Below are 24,334 nucleotides of genomic sequence, written 5' to 3'. Positions count from 1 at the left end.
TAAAAAGGAAAAGAAAAAGAAAATTATGAAAGAAGTTTCCTGAATGGAAGTTGCAAAAAAACTGCTGAACACCAGTAAGCTCCTACTAGCATAACTCGAAGCTCTCTGTTACACCGCTGTGTATCAGGTTTCAGAAGAAACTTTTGGCTCCTGACATCATGTGGGAGGCAAGCAGGTTTCTCCCTCTGCAGCCCTCTAGTGATAACCAAAAGCAGAGCAGTCACACATTTACTCGCTTTGAGTGCAATCAGGGGGAAAAACGCAGAGAAACACCTACACAAGAGATCACCACTCATCTGCCATGCCAGGTCAGGATGGCCACGTTTCAAGAAGCACAGAACAGTTCGTGGAACCATGCTAAGCACAGTGTTTGTGACTGTTTATCCACACCCTAAGTAGCCATTTGTCCTCCAAAGGCTGGTGAATATGGGTATTTTTGTAAACAATCATGGATTAGACCTCTAATCCAAACAGGAACCAATCTATCCAGAGTGGTTCTTAATCAAGACTCGGGAGAAAAAAAATGTGGAAAATTCATAAGAATGTAGGCTTGATAATAAATGTCTTTTTTTTTCCCCAATCTCAAACACTGAATTCCAATTTTTTGATCTATATTGACCCTTAGCAATAGGCTCAATCTCTGCTCTCCACCGAATATACAGCTCCTGAACGTACGAATTCCCCAAAGTATATTCATCCCATGCATTATCAGGCTTCAGAGAAGACTAGTAGAAGAAACATCTTCATTTTTATCTAAGAAAATTTCCTATTAACTGCCAGTCAGTCTTCATCACCCTCTGGATCCAGCACTGCCTCAGGGATGCCAAGTCTGGAGGCCTTTCCTATGAAACTGCAACACGCTGCCCAAACTCACTTAACTGCATTCTTCTGCTTTATCAATCAGCTGTATGAAATTCATTTATTACAGAACTAGCGATATAAAATGTATAAAAAGGACATTGAGGTGCTGAAGTGTGTCCAGAGAAGGACAGCAAGGCTTGTGAAGGGTCTAGAAAACATGTCCTATGAGACACAGCTGAGGGAGTGAGAAGAGGAGGCTCAGGGGGAACCTCATTGCTCTCTACAACTGCCTGAGAGGAGGCTGTGATAAGGCGGGGGCTGATCTCTTCTGCTGTGCCTTCAGTGAGAGGACCAGAGGAAATGGCCTTAAACTGAGGCAGGGGAGATTCAGATTAGACATTAAAAAAAATTCACTGTTCAGATGGTCAGGCATTGGAATTGGTTGCCCAGGGAGGTGGTGGAGTCACCATCCCTGGAGGTGTGCAAGAGGTGTGTGGATCTGGCGCTGGGTGATGTGATTCAGTGGTTTAGGGGTTGCAGTGATAGTGCCAGGTGGGCAGTTAGACTGGATCACCTTGTAGGTCTCTTCCAACCTTGGTGATTCTTTGGCTCTATGATATTTTTTACATGTCAGAGTGGCAAATGGTTAGATGCATCATATACAACAATGTTAAGATGAGCACTGTTTCCCACAGCAAGGTCTGCTCTAACACCTTATATAGCTTAAGAGCACTTTACCGCCAAAAAACCTGCTGATTTAAATCATATCTAACTACTGTGTGAAGGAAGAATGAGTGACATTCAGTGAATTAGCAATGGTAACATCCAAGCATACACAGCAAGGGCAGGCTGAGCTTTTGACTCTGACCTTCACTTAAAGCAAACAGATGTCTTTCAGAGGTAGATCTACTTTGGCTACCTGGATTAGTCCACTAAAGGGTTGTTTTCTTTTGCCATTCACTAACCAAAGCACCATTAAACTCAGGGTTAACAAGGCTCTCTGCCTGCAAACATGGGGCATGGTCCACAATGAGGTTCAGCTAAGCCAGTCTCCCACGGGTCACCAGGTCAGAGGCAGCTGGCATCACACAAACTCAGCACAGGTTTTCTCGCTCCACACTGAAATTGAGCTTGCCACCCAGCGATTCTTCACTCTGACATTATCCTGAACACTGGAATTCAGAATCACAATGAGTATTATGGAAATCATCCAAAGCAGAAAGGGAAGTAATTTCTGAGGCAAGCAAGCAGACTTAAGATAGCCTGTTGCACAGTGCAAAGAATTGGAGGGTAGGGGAATCCCTGCAGAAGACCTTTACATTCCATTCTTTACTCCTAAATCTGCAGGTTGGAGCACTACAAACAGCCCCTCAGCGGTCACTGCAGGTGGCTGAGAAAGATGCAGCCAAGATGTTGGAAAGGCGCTGCAGCCGGCTTTCCTCCTGCATTTGCACTGCAAAGGGATGGCTCTGGGTTCCTCAGGCAGCCTCACAACTGTGACCCTGTGGAGATGCTGCTGCTCCCTGTGGAGATACTGCTGCTCCCTGTGGAGATGCAGCTCCCAGAAGCTGCCACTTCCACTCCCCATCCTGCCTGGCCCCTCTCACCCAGCACCTGGCCAGCTTTAGCGAGGGCAAAAACAGTAGAAAGCTAATCTGTACTTAAGAAAAGAATATATATATATTTCCTTGCAAGTGGAGCACAGGATGGGACCTGATAGATGCTGGTGCAAGGGGAACTTAGAAAGGAAGGGAAGAGAGGCAGGGCTGTCCCTGCAATAGCATCCAGACACCCAACTGTCTTTGCTGTATTGTAAAACCTTATCTCTAGGGAAAAGTAACTAGAAATGGGAAGAACACAGACACCTATGTCAGGAGGAAGCATAACAAGGTGCCATCTGAACATTTACAAATAGAAAATGCAACTATTCCTCCTTTTTTTCATGCCAGTGGGAGAAATCCTTTCCTGAATTTACACACAGTTTGTTTACATTTGTAGGCACAGAGAATGAGTTTGCATTTACATGCTGACCCATCTACTTTTACATGAACAGTGCAAACTCTTACAATTTGTGTTGCCAAATCAAGACTAAGCTTGGTAAATTTCCCAACCTTTTTAATCAGAATTGGGGAGCAGCAGCAGTTCTGACATAGGAACAGACATCTCCCTCAGGGACTCAAATTTGATTGCAGACTTGTTTGATCATGCAGCCCCCTCTGATCTATGAATCAGTGAGACTCCATCATTTTATAATTAATGCAAGGCTTCATATGTAAAAAATCGTTGCACAGGAGTGTAGTAAGAGAAGTAGAAAGACAAATTCAGAGTGAAAACCAACAAACTCATTTATAAAAATTATTTTGTCCTACAGGCTCAAAGAAAGGCAACTACAATAAATGCTAGCGGAAAGGGAGCTCAGGTAAAATATGCAAGAGACAAATAAAACACTCCTTAATAATGCTGTCTTTGCATCAGTGTTTCCACACCAGTGACTCGGGGCTGCCTGTCTGCCTGCAGCCCTGGCCAGGAGGATGGGTTAGCACAGGGGGAGCCAAGCAGCCACCAGCATACTCTCTCCCTGCTGCCTCTGGTCTCTCTGCCCAATTACATTTCCATTTGGTAAAATATTCCACATGAGAAAATTATTTTCAGGGATCATGGACACTCTCCTCTCTTACTCTTGCAGGCAGAGCTGAGGTGCTTTGCCAGGCCAGTAGTAGTTATCTGAAGATCTGTGGGCTGCTGCATTTACACTAGGATTTCCACTTAGTTCTTACCACGTCTAGAATCAAACACTAAAACTCTGTTCAGGAAGAAGGTGCTACAGTGGAAAATATTCCTGCTGAAGTGAAATGCTGCAGAAACACCTCTTACACAAACCAACACACAAAAGTTGAGCTTGCTTCTGGAACTGACCCCTCCACCAGGCAGAGAGAGGGACACTTGTGGAGGCACCCATCCATCTTACAGATGAGCAGGCTATCTTTTGCACCAGTGATGTGCTGGGTAAAGAAACTACCATTTTACCCGGTGGATGTGAGGCAAAACACAACACCCATGTGCTTGCTGTCCACACTGGAACAGTACCATTTCTGCTGTTAGCTTGCTCACTTCCCACAGATTCAGCTTTCAGAACAAAACACTGATGAAATGTTCAAGAAATAAAGCCTGACATTAAAAAAATCAACAGGTAAACATCACAACAACAAAAAAGTGTGCCTCTGTCCTGCTTGAAGCAGGGTCTTAATAAGAGAGAGCAAGACTAAACCATCTGCTTATTATGAAGCACCAATCTTTGCAATTTAATGACAACACCTTTGCACTTCTATCTAAAGTGTTCTCTGCACTTTATCTAGTGTTTTCTGACAGAGAGGCTACTTTCTATCTGGAGGTAGGTACACAGGAGCATTGTTGGAAAGGATTTGAGACACTTCTGGGCTCCAGAGACAAACAGCATCTTCTCCTACACTGGTCAACTGAACTAGTTTGCACAGCATCTTCAAGGCTCTTTTAACACTAGCTCAGCTGTGTGCTTTCCATTGCATATTTAAGAGATTGGGCACAGGGGAAGCAGAACGCTTTAGGCACAAGGGCAGTGTTTATTGTGGTTACAAACCAGCTTAGGGTACAATGAATTCCCAGGTCCTCTAGCATTAGCACTTGCTACCATAATCTCTAGATTTAGGAGCTCGGCTTTAAGACTTTATTTTAGCCAACAACTCCATGCACAATCACTCAAACTGTGCCTTGCAAAAGAAGCACCATTGAGGGACTTAGAAAAAACATTTTTGTCTCATTAAATGTTGGAGAATAACATTGCTATTTTATATTTATATATACATATGCACATTAAGAAAGAAGGGGAGAGAAATCACACAGGATAATCCCAAATGTACAATACTAGATTTGTGGACCCATAAACTAAAGAAAGAACCAGAGGAGATTTTAAAATGCTTGAAAGTAGTTTGCATGTGCTACACTGCACAGAACTTTTTCCTTAAATAAAAATGAAGTGATCTACTTTTTCCTCATGATTTACTGCAGAACAGTGGCCAGCTGACTGATAATGGAAGGTGGCTAAGGTCTGCCTACCATTTTCAAAGCAGAGGCTATAAATTTCAGCTCCTCCCTTCTCCATGAAGCCTGTCAGTTTTCACATAACTTGTCAGGACTTTGTATCTCTGGAATTTCTCCTTATTAAACTTGGCTGAAGTCAACCAGCAGATCCTAAAGGTATTTGGTGGAAAAGAAGGCAGGACACATTTAGTATCACCAAGAAGCCTCATTTCCTTAGGAAGTCAAGATAAAAATATGGAACGCTGCAGCAAAAACAGGAGGAGCCCACAGGCAGGTGCAGTTTATGAAACTACAATTAAACACAGTCAAGACAGATTACATTTCAAGCAGATATATCCCCTTTAATATAAACAGAGAATTAATTCCCCTGACTTTGATCCTAATGCCCAAGCCAGATTTTAAAGTGTACCTCAGAAAGACAGCAGCTTATACTAGACCTGAGATCTTTTGCTTGCCTATGCAGACTCAAGTTCAGCATAAAAACTTGCTAAAATGAAAGCACAATGCTCTGTCACAATCCTTATTGGTTTCACTCTGCCCAAGCAGGCAAGAGCACACATGCTCTAACACTGCATTGACAAGGTTGCCTTGTTTTCCTTGAGTAGACAATATGTCTGACTCACTGGGGGTAAATTGAGCTGTGCTCTGTGTCTGACAGAAATTATATAAAACACAGCCTCATACTTCTTGCTGTTATCTGCACACAAAACATTTGTTTCCCATCAGAACTCGAACCTCCTCAGACAGCTGAGACAATCAGAGCTCAGCACTGGGGAAGGCAGCAGCAAATCACCTGCATTGAGGTCACCTGCACAAACACTCCTCTCAGCTCAGAAGAAATGCTCCATCACTAGAATTTGCACAGGCTATTATTGTTCAAATTCATGTCAGTGCAGGTACGACTGGTAGGTAAAATATCTCAACTGTGAAAGCATCTGCATGCTATCCACATTGAGCCTTCACCACTGTTAGTATTAGGGTCCAGAACACAGATAGATGCTAGCAGTCAATTGTACACATATGAAATCATGTGTCACTAGTGATCTCTTTGTCAATGCTAACAGCAGGACTTCAGGTGATTGCAGGTATCAAGCCTAATGACTGAAGAAAATTAGGCACAGTATTAAAGCTTAAATGCATGAGTATTGCCCACCTAGACTGGTATTAGTGCCCAAGGATGGTAATAGACGTCAACGAATTCACCTAGATGACTTATTCTTTCTTTCTCAGTGTGTCACTGCAGCTGCACCATCAGACCGAAGGAAAGAAATTTTTTAAGAAGTCCAGACTTGTCCAAAGAGCTCAAGACTTGCAGAGAAATTGCAATCCTGCCCTTCTGCCTATAGAAGTCAGCTGTAGCTGTTTCCATTATGTTCCAATAGGTGCCCTGACATACTGATGAGCAATAACAGATCTCGGTGCCACAGCTGGGGAATATACCCTGAGCATCATCTGTTGTGCTATAGCAGAGTGTTATCTGGTTCTCTTACAGCCAGGTAGGCAAATTTTTAAAGCTGTCTCCCTAAAAAAAAGGAGATTATTTTACACTCCAAACTACAAAGTTCCCTTTATGTGGCCATAACTTCCAGTTGTGTTATCTAAACTACATTTCAATTTACAGAGCACTGGTAAAACATTTTCTGCTAGACAGGACAAGAACCTTGCACATCAGACATAAACATACAGATGAGGAGAAGGCAGAGGCAACACAGCTTTCTTTACACTTTCTTCACACTGTGTTCCACAATCAACTTTGAGTATGAAGCCATCACCCAGCCTCAGCTCTAAAAGCCATGCAACAGGAATCCTGCTACATGAGCACCATGAAGCCTTTACAGCTAAAGCTCTATTGCTGTTGAGAGATGCTGGTGAGGCAGCAATGGTGCCCTCAATGATCTTCGTGGCAAAAGGCAAACACCTGCTTCTTTCAGCCTTGAAACGGGTTTCCAAAACAAGCTTGTTAAAATGCATACAGAAGTATACCCACAAGAACAACTGTCTTCCTCTCAGGTGAAAATCTTGCATAAGAAAGAAGCAGACAGAGAAACAAATATGTATGAATGGTTTATATCCATTTTCTTCTCTCCTTTGGAAATTTTTCCCTCAAACACACAGTATCAGTGCAAAGTTGCTCCTTACAGGGACACAGCAATGCAGAGCCTTAGTGCTCAACATCAGCTCTCTCCAGCAGTATAATTTCCCAAGCTGCTCGATAACAGCCACAGCTTTTTGCCCTGATCTCAAATGCCTGTGAAGCTCCCTCTTCAACTGCATCAAACCAGACATCCTCCCCTTTCCAAATAACCTTCTCCAGCCTGACAATCTTGCTAACCACCTGAGTAATCAGATGAATAGAGTGAAGTTTGCCCTTTATCAAAACTGGTGCCAGCACTGCTCCAGGAAATTTCTTGGACTGCGTCCAGAAACTGCAGCTCTGACTTAAGCCAGGTGTTAGATGTATCTGCCTTGCTGGGAGATAAAGTCACTGCTCCTTGTAAGGACAAAAGGCTCTTTAGAGTTAAATGTCATTCTACTCTGTTAGAACTATGAGCTGGCAATCCAAGAAACTTCCCAGCCACCCAAGGGCAGGGGTGTTGTGACATGTCTGGCACCCCTACAATGCCCTATGCACCACCCTTGCCCTGAAGATGGACAGAACCACCTCTGACCAAACAGGGGTCTTGCAGAAAAACAGGCAGCATGGAGCTGCAGCAGAGCCCGGTCCCACACTGACGCCAGCCAGCACTGCAGACCCTGCCAGCACCCACGGCTGAACCTCCCGGCATCAGTTCCATGGCAAAGCAGGGGGAAGAACTGTGCCAAGCTGCTGGGCGAGGGCATGCAGCAGAGGTAGGTGAGGGATCTCAGTTAAGGAAGGAAACAATAAATTATACAAATTCTCTGCAGTTCAAAAAAGGCTGCCCTACTGGCTGCAAGACTATCATAGCTCTTTTTGACCTCCTCCAAAACCAGGTGTTACAGCTCAAGGGACCACTCTGGCCAGCTCTGTTTTCCTCTGAACTGTAATATATAGTTCCCAGCAGTGGTTTGGGTTTTTTTTACCTAGTCTCTAGAAGAGATCCGAGGTTGATCAGCTTCAGGAGAACTGGACAGAAGGGCTGTCCACATTCTCAGTACCTTTCCTATTTACTTCTTTTCCACAGAACGATTCCTTATTTTGCCAGCTAACTGTTTAACCAAAGACTACAGAATGATGTTCATACTAGTAGTAAGCAACCTCTTATTTCAGGGACAAGCAAGCAGAGTGCCAGTACTCTCCATGGAACAATCTGGATTTTTAGGCCCCTGATCCATTTTCCCCAAGTCACATTAAGAAGTGGTGACTCCTATGAAACAGTGAAATGGCAAAGTAACTGTAGTGACTTTAGTTTTGCTTTGGCTAACTTTACAGTAAGTACAGCCATGGACTGGTACGTAAGCACTTTATCAGGCAGCCGCCCTAAGCCAGATACAGCCAGGTAAAGCACTGCATTCACATCTCTACACTAAAAGGACCGCCCTTATTCAGCTTCTCCAAGCTGGCTTGACCCAGTTCTGTTGCACAGGGCCAGGAGGATCTGTATTTCCCAATCTTCCAAAGTGAGCCACCAACTTTTTTTTTCCCTTCAAACAGATCAAAATCCATGGATTGTCTTTGAGTTTCCATGGGGAAAACAAGAATATATGTAATAGCGCAAACTTTTGGTGCTTATTATTTCATTTTTCTTTCATTTTGTCTGTTAGTTTGTGTGGGAACACACATTTTTATTTATCTGCGATTTTTCTGCAGACTGCTTTGAGATGTCCTATGGACAATGGACAGATTACCCACACAATTGTAGTTTATAACACCATGTAGGCCATAAGATACAGACTCACAAGAATCAAAGTGACTTGCATATTGCAACAGAAATAAGCAGTCAGCAGAGTAAGGAAGGTGGCAGTGAGTAACTCAGGGAACCCTTCCTGTCTAGATATGGGAGATGTGCCATGTTTCTCCGCAGGCCTGGAGGCTTTGGTCTGAGGTTGTTAATTTTTCTGCAGAGGACACACAGAAACAGCAACACAGGCAAGCACTAAAAGCAATCCAACTCCTTTCATAAATCAGCAGGATACAGTATCCAGTTGTTTACTTAGTATAATTTTACACAGACTAGATTGGACAAGTCATGAAACACTGGGCACAAGAGCTGAGAAATGCTGCTATTAAAAAAGGCATGTGGAAAACTTTCCCAAGGGATGCCAAGAGTGTGTGTGGGAAGAGGTAGGAGGAAGAAGCACTAGCGTCAGGGGTTATAACAAATAGAAGAGAAGCAATTGTATTTTTCCCTCAAAATCAGTTATTAAACTTTACAAAGAGAAAAGCATCGCTGGAAGCGGAACACAGGAGCAACACTGGAAACAACCGTGCAGCTGCAAGGAAAGGCTCCAAAGGAGTTAAGCAGAGTCAAGCTTTAGGGTGTAATGCAAGTTAACAGCTTGGATGCAGGCAGATTTGCCAAGTAAGCTTTGCTAAGGTTTTAAATGCTATTTGCTTCACAAGAAAACAGATTCTTCCAACTAAACAAGGACTGCCAAATCTTAGCAGTCATGGCAGTCTTACAATCATGGAAACCTAACAGTATGGTCAGTGAGTGGAAGGGATCAATGCAGACTGAGCAACACCTTCTCCAAAACAATGTCACAAAAGGAACAGAGACCTTACAACAGAAAGATTAAGGACAGACTATATATAATGCCTCCCTCACAACAAGCAAGCAGCATGAGATTCATCCTACATATGTAGATTTTGTAAAACAATTTTCAAAGTGCGCATACGCTGATAGTTTGCATTGTTCCCCTTTTACTGTCATTGGGCTCATTCCAATAAGGAGTGAGAATAGCTTTCCATTGATGAAGACTGGTGGGTTTTTTGGTTTTATTTGTTCTATGCTCCAGTGAAATTTTTTCAGCCTACATGCGCTGCAGCTTTGCCCTCAGAAAGTGAAAAGAAGACCTACCTGTGCATCATTCTGTAGTAAAACCTATAGATTTTAGATCTTACTGTTCCATTAGTGCTTGCTTTACTGCTGTAGATCTAAAGATCTGCAAAGATTCAGTCTTCTAAGTATTTTCTTAATTTGTTCAGAAAGGAGGGAAGTAGAATAGGCAGGAAAGTTTTATGCACATCAACATTCCCCAACGTTTCAGGCAGCAGAACTAACTAGTCATAATTTATTCAAAGATCAAGCTGATAGGCTTCAGCCCACCTCCTCTTTTCTCATCCTTGCCATCATTCTTTTCAAAATTAAAGTCTAAAGAGAAAACCACAAGAAAAGATGAGAAGGATGAAGAGCATTTCCACAGTGCCATGTGCACTACAGAGCTGTAATACTTCTTCCAATGCCTCTAGTCAGAGGTTATACTACCTCATTTTCTTCATGCCAACCAAAACTTTTTAAGGAAAGCCTTCACTCTGAGTTTGACATCCCTCCTTTGAGGTGATCAAAGCTTTACAGTCCAGAACTGACATAACTTCACTGATCTTGAGCAATGTGTGAATTGCAGAATCATGGCCTTGAAAACTGAAAATCTGGGGTGTGCCCACAGAGCATGCCAATACATTAGGTTTTCTAATTTGTTAAGCATTTGGCAAAGCAAGCACTGGATCAGAGGTATCCCAGAAGAAAGGAAGTCTTGCGTCTGTTCTCAGTTCAGGTTAGTCAGAATAATCAGCTATCCCCCACAGCACCACTTGAATTTAAGCAGAAAGGCGTAACACTGCCAGTAAAATATGCACATAGGCACAAATCACCTACAGCTTCAAGAAGCCACTCATCAGAAAACCACAATTTCAGTTTTGTGGAAGTTTCCACTGGAGCCTCTTTCTCCATGGGCATGGATACAGTATTACCAATAGCAGTTCACCTAACTGTAGCTCTTAAAGAGGAGAAGGTGAATTTGTGGCTGTGGTTCCTTCACCACTTCTTTTGGAACAGTGCTAATGGTGGCAGTCACTGCCCTCTCTGTCCCCATGTTCTCTCCTCCCACAGTCCCTGTAAGTTGTGGTGAGCTAGAACCAGGATGGACCTGCACTGTTTGCCAGCAAAGGAGGTGTTCATGAAACCGAAGCTATGGTTTGAGGATATGGCCATCTCTGGCAGAAATGTCAGTTTGAGCTACTGCCCCTTTTCCCTGATGGCCAGCAGTGGCTCTTTTCCAGTCTCATGCCACCTTCTTCATAGCAACCGCACAAGAGTTTGCAACATCATGTGCTGAACTCAATCAATGAACCAATCCAGGTTATAAATAACATGAGGAAGGAGAGGAGTAACGGTGTTTTTAAACTGGGACCAGGGCCCATTCACGGATCCAGGTGACCATCTGGCACCAAGGCAGCTGTGTCGGCACAAGTGTTGGGAAACAGGCAAGGAACCAGTGAGCAAGGCTGGACAAGAACATCCTACGGCCACATCTGCCACTGAGAGAATGGTACATTGCAACAGTATCACTCCATGCCTGGAGCTGACTTAGTACAACTTGGAAGAATTTACACATTTTTAGTCTCTGTGGGCTCTTTACTTTGAAGCAAAAACACATGAGCTCCACTGGTAGGAATGACACTGCTTTTAAGCTGCATGGGGCTAACATCTCCAGACTCCTCCCTCTGACTACATTTCATCCCCTAAAAAAGCATTGCACTTATGACATAAAAGACAGTGCCAATATACAACTCGCTTTTCAAAACCAGACAAAAATTACAGAAAGTTTCAAAACTTAAGCCATCTCCTGCAATATGAGCTTAGCCATAGTATAGACAGCATTTTTCAACTGTTTTCCTTTTTCTGTGCAACCTCTCTATTACAACTGTTTCTGATTAATACATGCTATTAAAAACAGAGGGAGTGTGCAGTAGAGCCCATCTTAACACTGTGGAAGAAGCCATTGCCATGCACAGTCCAGCAAGCTGCCCTGTGTAAAACTGCTGCAAAAATGAAAACATTTGCTGTACAAAGAACATTCACTGTGTGTCAATGCACCTTCATTCTTCTCTGGTTTCTCAGCTTGTTAACTGCAGCAAAAAAAGCACTGCCTCCTCGTGAAGGCAGCCTTTGAAAAATTTCAGCTGAAAATTGATCTTTATCAAGCCATCTCACAAAAAAAGAATATCTAGCTGTTGGCAGACACAACAGCTGAAGTCAGAGAGCAGCAGTCACACTGTCCATCAGTCAGTCGAGATTTGGAGATAAGACTGAAGTCCTATCAGTTGACCTAACCCTGCCATCTTGTTTCCCTCTTCTCCTGCCTGTTTACCTGTTACACCCTACCGCTCATCTAGGACCTTGTGTCCAAGGCCATTTTTACTTGTTGCACCTATACACACACTAAACTATAAAATATTTTGCAGCAATACCCTTGCAGAAGTTTTGCTTGCTATAACCATCTTGGCCAAAGACCCCCTGCTCTGTACAATGTACATGCATTAACATAATTATTCCCCCTATGTAAGTTCATAAGTTCAGAAAAGTATGACAGTTTAAAAAGGCACAACCTCTCTACAGAAGAGTGATATCAGTCAAGCTTTGCAGATATCACATGGGAGGATCTCACTTGATTTTAAATGTGAAGCTTCTAATTTGTGAATGGAACTCTATACAACACAAATGGAATAACAGGGAGAAACCCATGCTTTTCTTCATCTTTTGAAGACTTAATTTAGACTGATTGCTTTTTGAACAGCATAACTGCAAGACACCTAAGGATGCAAATATAGGCATATATTTTTTATTTCTTTGACTTTTACTTTCCCCTCTTTCCCATCTAAAGCTCCACAATAAATCCCCGTGGGTCAGTTACTACAACTGCTTTACACTGCTGAATTCTGTTAGCAATCTGCTCATCATTCCTGCAGGTACTTCCGTTTTTAGGCTTCTTGGAACTACATTGGACCCATTCCTTTGAATAAACATATACCCTTTGTAGGTTGCAGATGTACCAGGGAGAACACTATCCTCTACATCAAGCAGGCACCTCACCTTCTTTTTCAGTAAAAGCAAGATGATACATTTCAGAGAAAAAAGTGGGAAGCAAGCAATCTGAACTTTCTCCCCCTCTTCTAAGAAATTTCTGAAAAGGGAGTGCTGCATGCACCCATGTGCCTTGGGACTGGACAATGCAATTTGTGAAGGCCAAACGCCCGAGCACACAGGCACACAGAAATCTTGGGCAGATGGACTGGAGAGGTCAGGTCCTGCAAGCAGAGAGCTAACACTCACATGCAAGGACCACGCCTTTCAACAGAAATATGAGGTAAGTGCCATATATATATATATCATTATTAAATTTTACACGTTGCTAATAAAGCAGAAGGTTCCTCTACTCACCTCAGTAACATCCATGACTTTGATGGCTGCCAGCTGGCCCGTTTTGACATGGCGACCCTGAGTAACAGAGAGAGAACAGTCAGCACCAGCATCTCATCCATCCCTTCAGCTTACACAGAGCAAAACACTTGGACAAGCGTTCCAGTCACTGGGTTTTCCCCAGCTATGCCGGACCCTTATGATACTTTGTAGGAAACATTACAAATACTCTAGATGGTTAAAACAACAACAACAATAACAAATTTGAAGTGTTCCTATTAAAATTTTAGAACCCTTTTTTTTTCTCCTCATTAAAATGATGATCATCAAGTACAAACAGGCTATATTCACAGCTTCCCTTCTGTTTACTTTAGCAAAGCTCATCATCAGTAACGATAGTTTAATCCCATGTCAGAATAACTAAATTCCACGTGTTGCATATTTTATTTGTATGCACCAATGCCTAGCACCTAGGTGACATATAACATGCTTTACCTAGTAAGCATGGTTAGCCCATGCTTAGGGCTTGGACATTTCTCACTGGTTTGGTCTTCCCAAGTAAAAAAGTGGGGTTTCTGCAAGGGATGCATCAGACCTGCAAGAGCTCTCTTTGCTTGTCTCACAATGGCAAGACAAGAACAAGACGTCATCTCCCTTCAGCTACACCACAGTAAGGGTACAATTTCTCAGTACAGCTGGAGCTGAGTTAATAGATCCCAGCTCCTGCAGCAGGGAGCTCCTACCCTTCCTTCCTCTGCCTCCTTCCAGCCTCCTGTCACATATTTCTCCCAGGAGCACTGAGCTCCTTCTGGCACTCATTGTATCATATGATAAGCTGATCGAGATCACTAAAATGGCAGAAAGTTAACACAGAAAAAGCAAACTGTGGGGTGGGGCAGGGGATTGCAGTCCAGGAAATTAAACTGGTTTGTTCTGCAGTTGAAACAGAGCTGGAACCAGCAGGATGCAGATCACAGGGCTAGGAAGCAGGCGGCATGGCAAGCCCCTCCAGTCCTGGTGGGCTGCAACTCGCCTCAGCTGACTTCTAACAAAAGCCTTTTTCTCTCCAGTGTATGTTTACACAAGGTAGAGACATCAGTTAGCTGTTGTGTACTTTTTTTCCTAAACAGGCAGTTAGAAATGGTCTTAATATTGATATTTTCCAGCTCTCCACTTAACACTCAGTGTAACACCCAGCCAGTCAAACAGCCCAGTCTCCCAACCACTTTCCCAGGCACCATCCCCAAAGGTTCTTATCTGCATCAGTCAAGCCCTCTAGCAACAGGTATGCCCATTAAATTTCTTAATTTTTATCAGAAATAATGATAAGAACATAATGGAACATTTAACTGAAGTCACAGTTCCTTTATCTCTCTCCTCACCAACTTCTGACTTTCCTAGGCAGAAACCTATGTGACAGACATGAATAGTATCTTTTTTTCCTGGACTAACATATTAATCTCTTTACAGGGTCTTTTGAGACTGGCACCCCAGAACTGAAGCACCCCAAACCACTAGTCTCTTTAGAGACATCTTGACCCCTTCACACGTTACGATGCCCTCCATGGAGGTAATGGCCAGGCATTGCTGCTGCATTCAAAAGGATCAAGTGCTGCAGAATTCACTGCCTCACCTTTCTTCCACAGCTCTTGTGCTTCACTCTCCCCCTTACTAACCAATCCACATGCTTTCTATAAATACATTAGTGTGCTCAGGCTTTTGCTTGCTCTGTAAACTCACTTTACCGCAGGCATTTCTTTTTACAGCTTGGTCTCAAGCTGGTTTCAATTTTGAAACAAAGTTAGGGGTCGTAACATGTGTGCAGTAGCCAACACTGACCCCACCTTGACCTTACTACTTCGTGAACCAAAGTCTTTCAGCAAGCCCAGGAGATTTCCAACTCTAATTTCCCACACTGGACCTCTGCCTAATGACAAAAGCCTGTGGTCTTCTCCTCAAGACTTACCATCCCACAAGGAAGGAGGGGAAAATGGCTTACACCGAAGTGGAAAAATGCCTACTCTCAGCTCTGCCCCCATTTTCCACAGCTTTGTTGAAGGAACTTTCTTGAAAGCCCAAGGACATGGGAATCAGAGTTTTAGGTACAAAAACAGTATGCTAAAGATAAGAGAAAAACAAAGACATCTCTGAGGAAAAAACCCTCACAACACTAAGGTCTGATGAAAGAAACTTTTTTTTAAAAAAGCAGTGAAATACAGTTCCCCATTCACTCTGCATCAAAGTGGAGATGCTAAAATGGTGGCAGAACATACTCAAACAGAAAATGTGGCATGCAGAAGAGCAAAGTAGCATTTTTTGGAATTTTTGCTCTATTTGTCTTTTTAAATCTACTAACTACTGGTGGGCTTGCTATTTCCAGAGAGACACCTAAAATTTCCCAGTGCTCAGCTTCACAGCTTTTCTTGAGTCAATGTTCTTCCCTGTGAGACTGGCCCACTCGGGATGACTAATGTGCACCAGCCCTACCATCCTTCCCCTGAAGCTTTATGGGATCCTGCTGGTGCCTCCACAAGTGTTCCTATGAAAACTGGGGCCAGCTACAGCAGAACACAGTGACTGCTCATGTTTCACTTTGCTTCTTCTGGGAGGGGAAAAGCTTCTACATAACCCTCCTAAGGGACTGAAAGCAAGGGAACTGCAGAGTGTGGGAAGTGTGGTCTGCTCAGTATCCCAGGCCAAATTTAAACCCTGGTCACTTCAGAATATTGTTTAAAATTACTCCAAATACCCTTTTTGTAATGTATGGAGCATTCATATTCTAAAAATCTACAACATATGGGGAGGAGGAGGGATGGCCTGCATGACATTAATTTATATGAGAGAAGTAAAAGGACATTTTGAAGCCACATTCTTTTCATTAAAAATTTTTTCAGAGGGCGGGAAAGATCAAATATCACAAGCACAGCATATAAGCATGAGCAGAGTATTTGTTTGTTTGTTTGTTTATCTGCTTAACAGCTCTGCTCAAGAACAGGCCTGTCAAACTATTAGCATGCTGGTATAATTTTGCTCGCAACATGAAATGGCTAAGCATTCCCACTTTGGAAACCAATCGTTAAGATTTTCATGGCCAGCTTTCGCTTTGGAAAAATTTGTCTGTGTTAAAAAGAGTAATAATAAAATTGCAAAGTGGCTGAATGTGAAGAAAGAACTGCAGAAATCATAGATGGGAGAAAACCTCTGAACTCAATCTCCTGGGATTAAAATTTATTCAAATTCTGCTCACAGGGCACTTCACAAATGCAATAGCCATCAAGGCTCCATCCAGACACCGTATCTCAGCAACACACTCCATTGGAATAACATTTTTTTGCAGAATGAGGCCCTTGCTTCGGTGCAGTGTGGACATGTGGCCCCTCAGGGCATCCAGGGATCCCCATGCCCATGGCAAGGCAGAGATTCTTGCAGCTTTGTTTCTCCAGGCAAAGTGTTGGCAATTACCATCTGGATATCTGAAAAGCTCTGCAATATTGCAAAATGCAACCCATGCTAACTGAAAACAGCAGTTTCTTAAAATATTGCTAGATGCCAAATATCAGAGGCTGGGGATCACAAGATACTGTCTGTCCCATGGCCAGAACGTTGTGGGGATAGGAAATGTGCAATGAAGACAACAGCAACCTAGATGCATCTTGCTAAGCATAAGCTGACTGTCTCCAGAGCCAATGGAGTGAGGAAGCTGCAGAGGTTTCTGCAAATAGTGGCAGCAACAGGTAGAAAACACTACATCATCCTGGGAGTGAGAGTTTGCCTCTTACTGGGTTTCAGCATGGGAACCACAAGAAAACATCAGCACTGTCAGCTTGTCCCCATGGAAATGAGCCCACCAACACATTCCCTTCATTTAGCCCACATTAAGATTTTATTCACCAAAATCTCCTAACTACTTCTTGTTTCTTACACATTCTCCCCACTTTTCTCTCCCTCCTTTCATGGTTCTATTCATATTAAAGCACTTATCCTCCCAAGGAAGCAGCGTAAGAATATTTTTAAGAGTGCTACTTGTACCACTGCATTTTTAAATGGCCTGTTGGGATGAGCAAATCAACAGAATTGAGACTGCCAACCCCAAATCTTGTCCTGTTTCTTCTCATGCAGACGACTGAAAGTTCATTTACACAGAGCTGTAGTTCTCATCTACACAGCAACACTGCAGCATTTAATTGTATCTTAAACTGAATCCTCTACTTAAGTACATTCCCAGTCATGTCTGATAGCAATATGGTGTTTATTTCTCATCTCAGTGGGCTTTATGCATGTTGAAAAGCAGAGGGGACAAGGGGAATCCTTGGTAGACTGCCAAGATCTGCAGAACATTATAAATTTCAAGCCTTCCCACACTCTCCAAGTCAGTTAATACACCTACTTCTTGCCTCTTTCTTCCTTCACACACATTATTACTGTAAAATTTTTGGTTTAGAAAGGTTCAAAGGCAAGTGGTGTTATGTGCTGTTTTTCATGGTGCTTTTTTTTTTTTCTTGTGCCTTAATGATATCAAAGAACTATGCAAATGAAGTGCAAAAGAAAATTCTATCAGCTAATTTACCTCCTTCCCCCACCTCTCCCCAATTATCCAAGATATTTATGTCACAGTAATGTAATTCTCCTACTAACACAGTTTCAGACCTGTGTACTAGCATGCCTTTGGGAGACAGTTCCTGGAAGCTTGTTCCCCAGCTAAACGGCATGGAAGCAGCATATGGGGCAACATCATGCATTAAGGAAGGAATGCACCATTTGTGACTCATGACTTGCAACTTCGGATTATCCTGTGCACTGTACACAATTAAGTCTTCGGTAAATTTCTCCCAGCTCCCAGTATTCTATGCTGACAGTTGTAGAAAGAAGAGGAACTGATTTGAAAAAAAAAAATCTACTAATCCAATTTCAGTTGCCACAACGCATGCAGAAGCAGCAGACCAGATTTAGACATGCCATCAAGTGAAAATTCACCTCAGTGCCACCTCTTAGTAGTGAGTGCTGTACAATGCCCCCGTGCCAAACTTAACTTTCCAATTTGCTTCTCATTCAGCTGGCTCTAAACTCCTACCAGCCCGAGGCAACAAGCCATGAAGCAATACTCTGTTATTAGGTTGCACGCCCCAGTGCAGTAAATGATAACTTATTATTCCAAGTCATGTTTGCCATCAGCTCTTTTTGTCAGTCGTCAAAGTAGAAAGTTGTAGACCAACCAACTTTGCATTGTGAAAACTTGGACTCTACATAGCATTTCTTTCCACTCCCCGAAAAGACCAGGTCTAGCCTGTGAAAAGCAATGGGAGCAGTGCTTGTGGAGGAAACAGAACATATTTTTGACATGCAGACAGAATGGCACAAAGTGAAAACAACCTCCCCAGTCAAAACCAAAAAGTTATATGTAATGTGCTCTTAAGCAAAAAGTGTACCTAACTGTATTTGTAACCAAAATAATGCTGTTCTACTGATACAGCATTCCGTAAGGCAAGTAATCATAGGCTCCAGCGATGGAAATTTGTAAAAAAAAAAAAGAGATAATGTTTATCTGGCAGGAAAACTAGAATAAAAATCAGCAAAAGAACCTCCATACAAAGACCTGGAAAATCACTGCAGAAATACACAAGAAGAAGTCATCCTGTTAGATGATTTCTAAACCCAAACTAACCAGAACTATTAAAGACTAGCACTGTTTAAGTCAAAGACAGGACAAACCTCTGTGTTTTCCTTCTATCTAACTCTTGACATCAAATGCCTGAAAAGGAAAACAGAAAACAACATACTCTCTATCCTGCTTTTGATATCCACAGGCTCACTAGCTGCCTATTGAAGAAATAATAATGACAATTTACTCATGCACAGTAGTGCATTCTGCGAAATAATGCACAGAAAGATGCACAGTTATTATCAGTTTTGTCCTTCTGGGGACAGAGTGAAAAGATGTTACCCACTAGGAAGAAAAAAAGGAGAGTTCTATTCACTATTTTTCATTTTGATTCCGAGTTTTGTGGTAGCTTTCCCACTGTGAAAGATGCTGGATATACATTATCAGAGGCATTTCCTTCTCCCAAACAGCTCATTGCCTAAATAGGAAGAAGAGAAAGGGGAAGGAGGAGAAAGGATGGTGGGAAAAGCATGGCAGAAAGCCACAATCTAACTTTCCCAGGATAACAACAGGTCAATTGCAGAGCTCAGCTAGGAGGCATCTCTGCTGATTCCCAGCACCCTGCCCAGCAGTCCACCTGGTCCCACCTATCGGCAGGAGATGTTTTTGTCTGATGGGTGAAGACAGAACGAGAACTGCAAAAGCAGACAGTTCTCTTGACAATTCACCTGGAAAACAACACCAATTCCCCAAGGAGCCTTGAAAAGATTTGCCTGAGGCCTGACGTTCATGCCGGTTTCAGTTCACAGCCACTGAAACACTTCACCTGGCAATAGATTAAAAAAGATAGCAAAAGAAGGGGATGTTGCAGGGGAAGGGGAGGGTAAGAGCAGTGCAGCTGTACAGTTTAAGACCATGGCTGGTCCTTTGTTACCCAGTCATGTCAACTGCAGTCCATTCAGCCAGCCGGGATCCCTTCAAAACCACACATTTCCTGGCTCAAATAGCACTAAACATTCCCTTACCAAGTGAAGGCTACAGATTTCCCTCTTTTTCATTCCTCAAATACCGAGCAGGAAGGCTGACAAATGAGGGTCTGCTGGCAACACTGGCAGCAAGGCTGCAATGCATCTTCACACAAGGCCATCAGCTGTGTGCTAGATCAAGCTTTGCTGCTCTGCAGGTGATCACCCAGAGCTTCCTGCAGACTAGAGGCTTCTTCTAAAAGGACACTTGAGCTAACTGGCTTGAGATCCCAGCCTGGAAGATACCCTCTTCACAAGCCATTCTTGAAGTCATCATCCCATTCTTCCAGCTGCCACCATTCTATGTCCAGATTTAGTGACTTTTACTAAAGACATCATCACTCATTTTCTCTCATAATGGAGTCTGCACCCCCAGCCCTGTCCAAAAAGAGACGGACTTTATTAATCCTTGCACTTTTTTTCTGGTTTTAAACCTTTCTGGGTGATTTAGTTAGCACACTACTGAAAGACACCAAAAAAAAAAAAACCAAACCAAACTAAAATGAAAGAAAATTATTAAATCAGAATAGAGGCATACCTCCCACATGGACTCGGTTGGCTTAGACCACATTTGGCTTCCTTTGGAAACATCAGGTAAAATCAACTGGCCCTCATTCAAACCAGTTCTTCACCCTACCTAAATGGTTTTACCAGTCACTAAATCCACCCCTCCTAACACCAATAGGTGTCTCTGGATGCCCTGCAATGTTCTCCTGTATATAGAACAATTTCTTTTTGGCAACTATAATTAAAAATGAGCCAGATGGAGAACATCAAGAAAAGAATTTAGATCAAAATTATAAAACATGTACTTGTAGATACAAAATTACATGGTCTGTTGATACAGACTGCTACTGATTTCTCATCTTACACCTTGACAGGCACTGTCACCATAACACACTTTCCACTGGGTATTGGCCACTGCCCGAAGGAGTGGCACACCCAGTTTGGTGGCATGCTCATAGCAAGTCCCTGCAACAGGGGCTGTGTTAATCACATTGAAGGGAACCACCACAAGTCACTAGAGCAAGCCCTGTGCCTGCCACATGGCACCACAACTACCCAGCGTCACTTCAGAGACATCATGCACCACACAAGATTCCTACCTCAGACCAAGCATGGCCCGAACTGACCTACCAGGGTCACCACATGGGTGGACAGGGGCTTTGAAACAATGCAGGTGCTTTTGCAGCTGAGAGAGATGGCAGATAAAGGGCAGAGTCTCTCCATTCCTTCCGCAGAGTGACATCAAACTAAGCCTGGATGAAAAAAGCCTGGGGCTGCTTCTCTTTGACTGCTTTTTAAATGAATTCATATTGACATTTAATCATCACCCTGGACAACCAGAACTTTCCGACTGAGAGGAGCAATTGACACCTTGTGACCAAGGCCCTCTGCATAGCCAGGCAAGTCTGCACCCATTTCACTTTGCTCACGCTCACCACCAACTTGCAGAGAAACCACCTCAGTGCTGGGCACACCCCTTTGGAAAGAGAGGGTAAGACGTAAAAATAGGCACTGAGTACACAGAAGTGCCACAAAATGCATACTTTTCTTTGGGGGGAGAAAAAATAATAACCAAGCCCTAGTTAGTCCCTGCCCCTCCATGCACCAGCTCTGTTGAAAGCAGCCTGCACTCTCGTGGGGGGCATGGTCAGAGGTCGTACACCACTGACAGAAGGAAAGATAAGCCCACACCCACCATACCAGCCTTGCTGCATTCCATCTACTGTCAAAAGAGACTGGCTTCGAGAAATGGGTGACAGCCATTGCCAGGCAGCGAGAGGTCAGTGGCCCTCCCTGGACAGCATCCAGCAGTCACAGACAGCAGGTGTCCAGCTATGCTGCTTCAGGTTTTGGCTGCCTGCGACACCATCCTGAAATGTCCAGCAGCCTCCTGGACAGCAGCAAGGAAGGGTAATTAAAGAAATCAACCTTTTCTTTTATTTCAAGAATGCTAAATGGATAGGGCAATTGTTTTGGAAGGCATAAAACATCACTGTAAATGCAAAAGACATAGTGGGAAGGGAAAAGGGGGAACAATTGGCTTTGCTGCTTTTAATTTCAATTGTTAGTATGTTTTTGGGTTTGCTGTTGCACAGAGGAGCCCAACACACACTGCCCCGTCCAGCTGTCCTCATCAAGAGAGTCACACCTTTTGTCTAGCTGCATCACAAGATGATAACACACTCCATGGGGAGGAGCTGCTAGCTTAATATTAATGAGGGGCAAGGGGAAGGAGAACTATTTCCATGTATACCTTCCCAGCAGAACAATACAGCTGAACAGAGCAGGAAATCAGGCTGTGTAATGAATTTTATTTCAACGTGGTTAAAATGAGAGATTTCACATTGGCAGCCTTTAAAAAATTCCAGAACATTAGCATTAAAGACGAAAAGTCAATGAACTCTTAAATACACATTTATTTTTATAAATATACATATATATGTATATATATAAAAAATAAGTTCCAGTCCAACTGTTAATACTCCTCCAGTGCTACCCCACACAAGAAGAAGGGCTGGAATTGGTTTTGAGCTTTTTGCTTCTCCTACTGAGGGGAGACACTGGCTGCCATCAGGAGTTGGGCTTCAATGGTCCTTGTGGGTCCCTTCCAACTCAGGATATTCTATTCTTCGATTCTCTTTCCTTTAGCCATTACAAACATCATCAGCACCAGTTCCAGTTAGTGATGTCTCCTTGCCACTCTCGACTAGGAAGCCAGAATCTTCCAGGCAGATACTGCTGAAAACTAAAATACATCTTGTAGAACACAAGGTATGCTGCAGGAGTACTACAGTAAGACGCATTCTTGAAAAGAATAGGGACCATGTCTTATACTGTAACCCCACATGTAAAAACAAATTCAGATATATTTTACCAACTTGCTTGCAAGCAACATTTAGCCTAAAGTTGCATGTATTTTAATTAAATGAGGACTCGCACCAGGAGACTATTTACAGCATTTTTATCTTCTGATAACCTGCCAAGTACATCTGTGATTTTAAAGGGGAAAAAAAAAAAATCCAAACCACCTTGTCCTTAAGAAACTGGCTGGTGGCCAGCAAGTGATCTGTAAACAGCTTTGTGTCCACACAAACTATTTTCAAACACTCAGACAGTATTTTCAGACCTCAAACTATTTCGCTTTGTCAGCAGGAGTTTGGCTCAGAAATTCAAGCCTGTACTAACAACCCTTTCTATACCAGAGTCAGTAACAACAGCTCCCCAGTCTCAGAGGTTACAGAGCCATTTATTTATTTAGCAAAAGGAGGACCAAAATAAATGCCATTTCCTCTCTGTTGCTACCTGGGTAGTATGTAAGTTGCATTCCCAAAGCCTGTGGCCAACATATTTATTATGTGAAAGGGCCAGATGACAGAAAAGCCATTATGCAACACATTCAGCTCACAGGTTAATCCACGGAAAAGAACGGCATTAAGGAAATGGAGGCTGTGTGTTCTCCAATAATGACTTTTTACCGAGTACTCAAGAACACAGCAAGTGCCTCGCAAAAACTAGTCAAAACACGTTCACCACTCCTAAATAACACGCTACAGGCTTTCACAGACCAGGTTGTGGCAAACAAAAAGGGAAAGAAATTCCTTGGGAGAACTTGCAATGCAAGGCCACAGTACTGCTGCCATTGCAGCTGGTATTTACCTGCCTTGCTGTGTACTCAGGGAACAAATAAAATGCAGATTGAGCACAAGTTATTTTGGTGTAAAAGGCTTTGTTAGGTTTCTTTCTACAGCAAGAGTCAGCAGATCAATACCTGGCTCTGAGTCTGGTGCCCCCAGCAGAATTTTGGGGGGTTTGGTCATTGGTCAGTCTACATGACAGCAGGCCTGCTGGCAGACAGGGTACACCTCTCTCAGAGGGAGAAAAGGATCTTTGGACAGCAGTTAACATTGAAAGAGCCTTGAACTAGGTTTGAAAGGGGAAAAGGATAAAACCAGGGTCACTAGAGATAAGCCTGGGAGAAGCATGCCAATGTTTGTGGGACAGTGTGCTACCAAGGTCCTTCAGTCTGCTGTCTTAGTGAAGGCTGGAGATGGAGATTCATACGACAGCAAAGATGGAATGGGTTATCAGTGTGTTGGAAACCACAGAAGTACCTGAGAACAATCACGGAAAAATTAGGGCTTCTTCCCATAAAAAGGTGGTGGAATCAGCCGACGAACTGAAGCGCGTCTACACCAATGCACACAGCACAGGCAACAAACAGGAGGAGCTAGAAGTCATCACGCAGAGGGAAAACTATTACACAGCTGCCATCACAGCAACATGGTGCGATAACTCATACAATTACAGAGCTGCAATGGACGGCTATAAACTGTTCAGAAGGGACAGGCAAGGAAGGAGAGGCGGTGGGGTAGCCCTGTGTGTTAGGGAGTGTTTTGACTGCCCAGAGTTTAATGATGGTGATGACAGGGTGGAGTGTTTATGGATAAGAATCAGAGGGAAGGCCTAGGCAGATATCCCGGTGG

At 43.1% G+C, this 24,334-nt stretch overlaps 1 protein-coding gene across 10 annotated transcripts in view; it reads right to left on the bottom strand.

The window, feature by feature from the left end:
* The window catches only part of MAP4K4 (mitogen-activated protein kinase kinase kinase kinase 4), a 167,021-nt gene that overhangs the window by 74,230 nt on the left and 68,457 nt on the right, over window positions 1–24,334 (bottom strand). For all 10 annotated transcript variants that reach the window (XM_032100382.1, XM_032100384.1, XM_032100388.1 and 7 more), the window contains exon 3: window positions 13,242–13,298. In XM_032100382.1, the coding sequence (XP_031956273.1) occupies window positions 13,242–13,298 (57 nt within the window). The remainder of the gene's footprint in view (window positions 1–13,241; window positions 13,299–24,334) is intronic.

Source organism: Corvus moneduloides, chromosome 2, assembly GCF_009650955.1.
Source record: "Corvus moneduloides isolate bCorMon1 chromosome 2, bCorMon1.pri, whole genome shotgun sequence".
Taxonomy (NCBI): Eukaryota; Metazoa; Chordata; class Aves; order Passeriformes; family Corvidae; genus Corvus; species Corvus moneduloides.
Note: the sequence above shows the minus strand (reverse complement) of the source record. Positions and strands in the feature narration are given on the sequence as shown.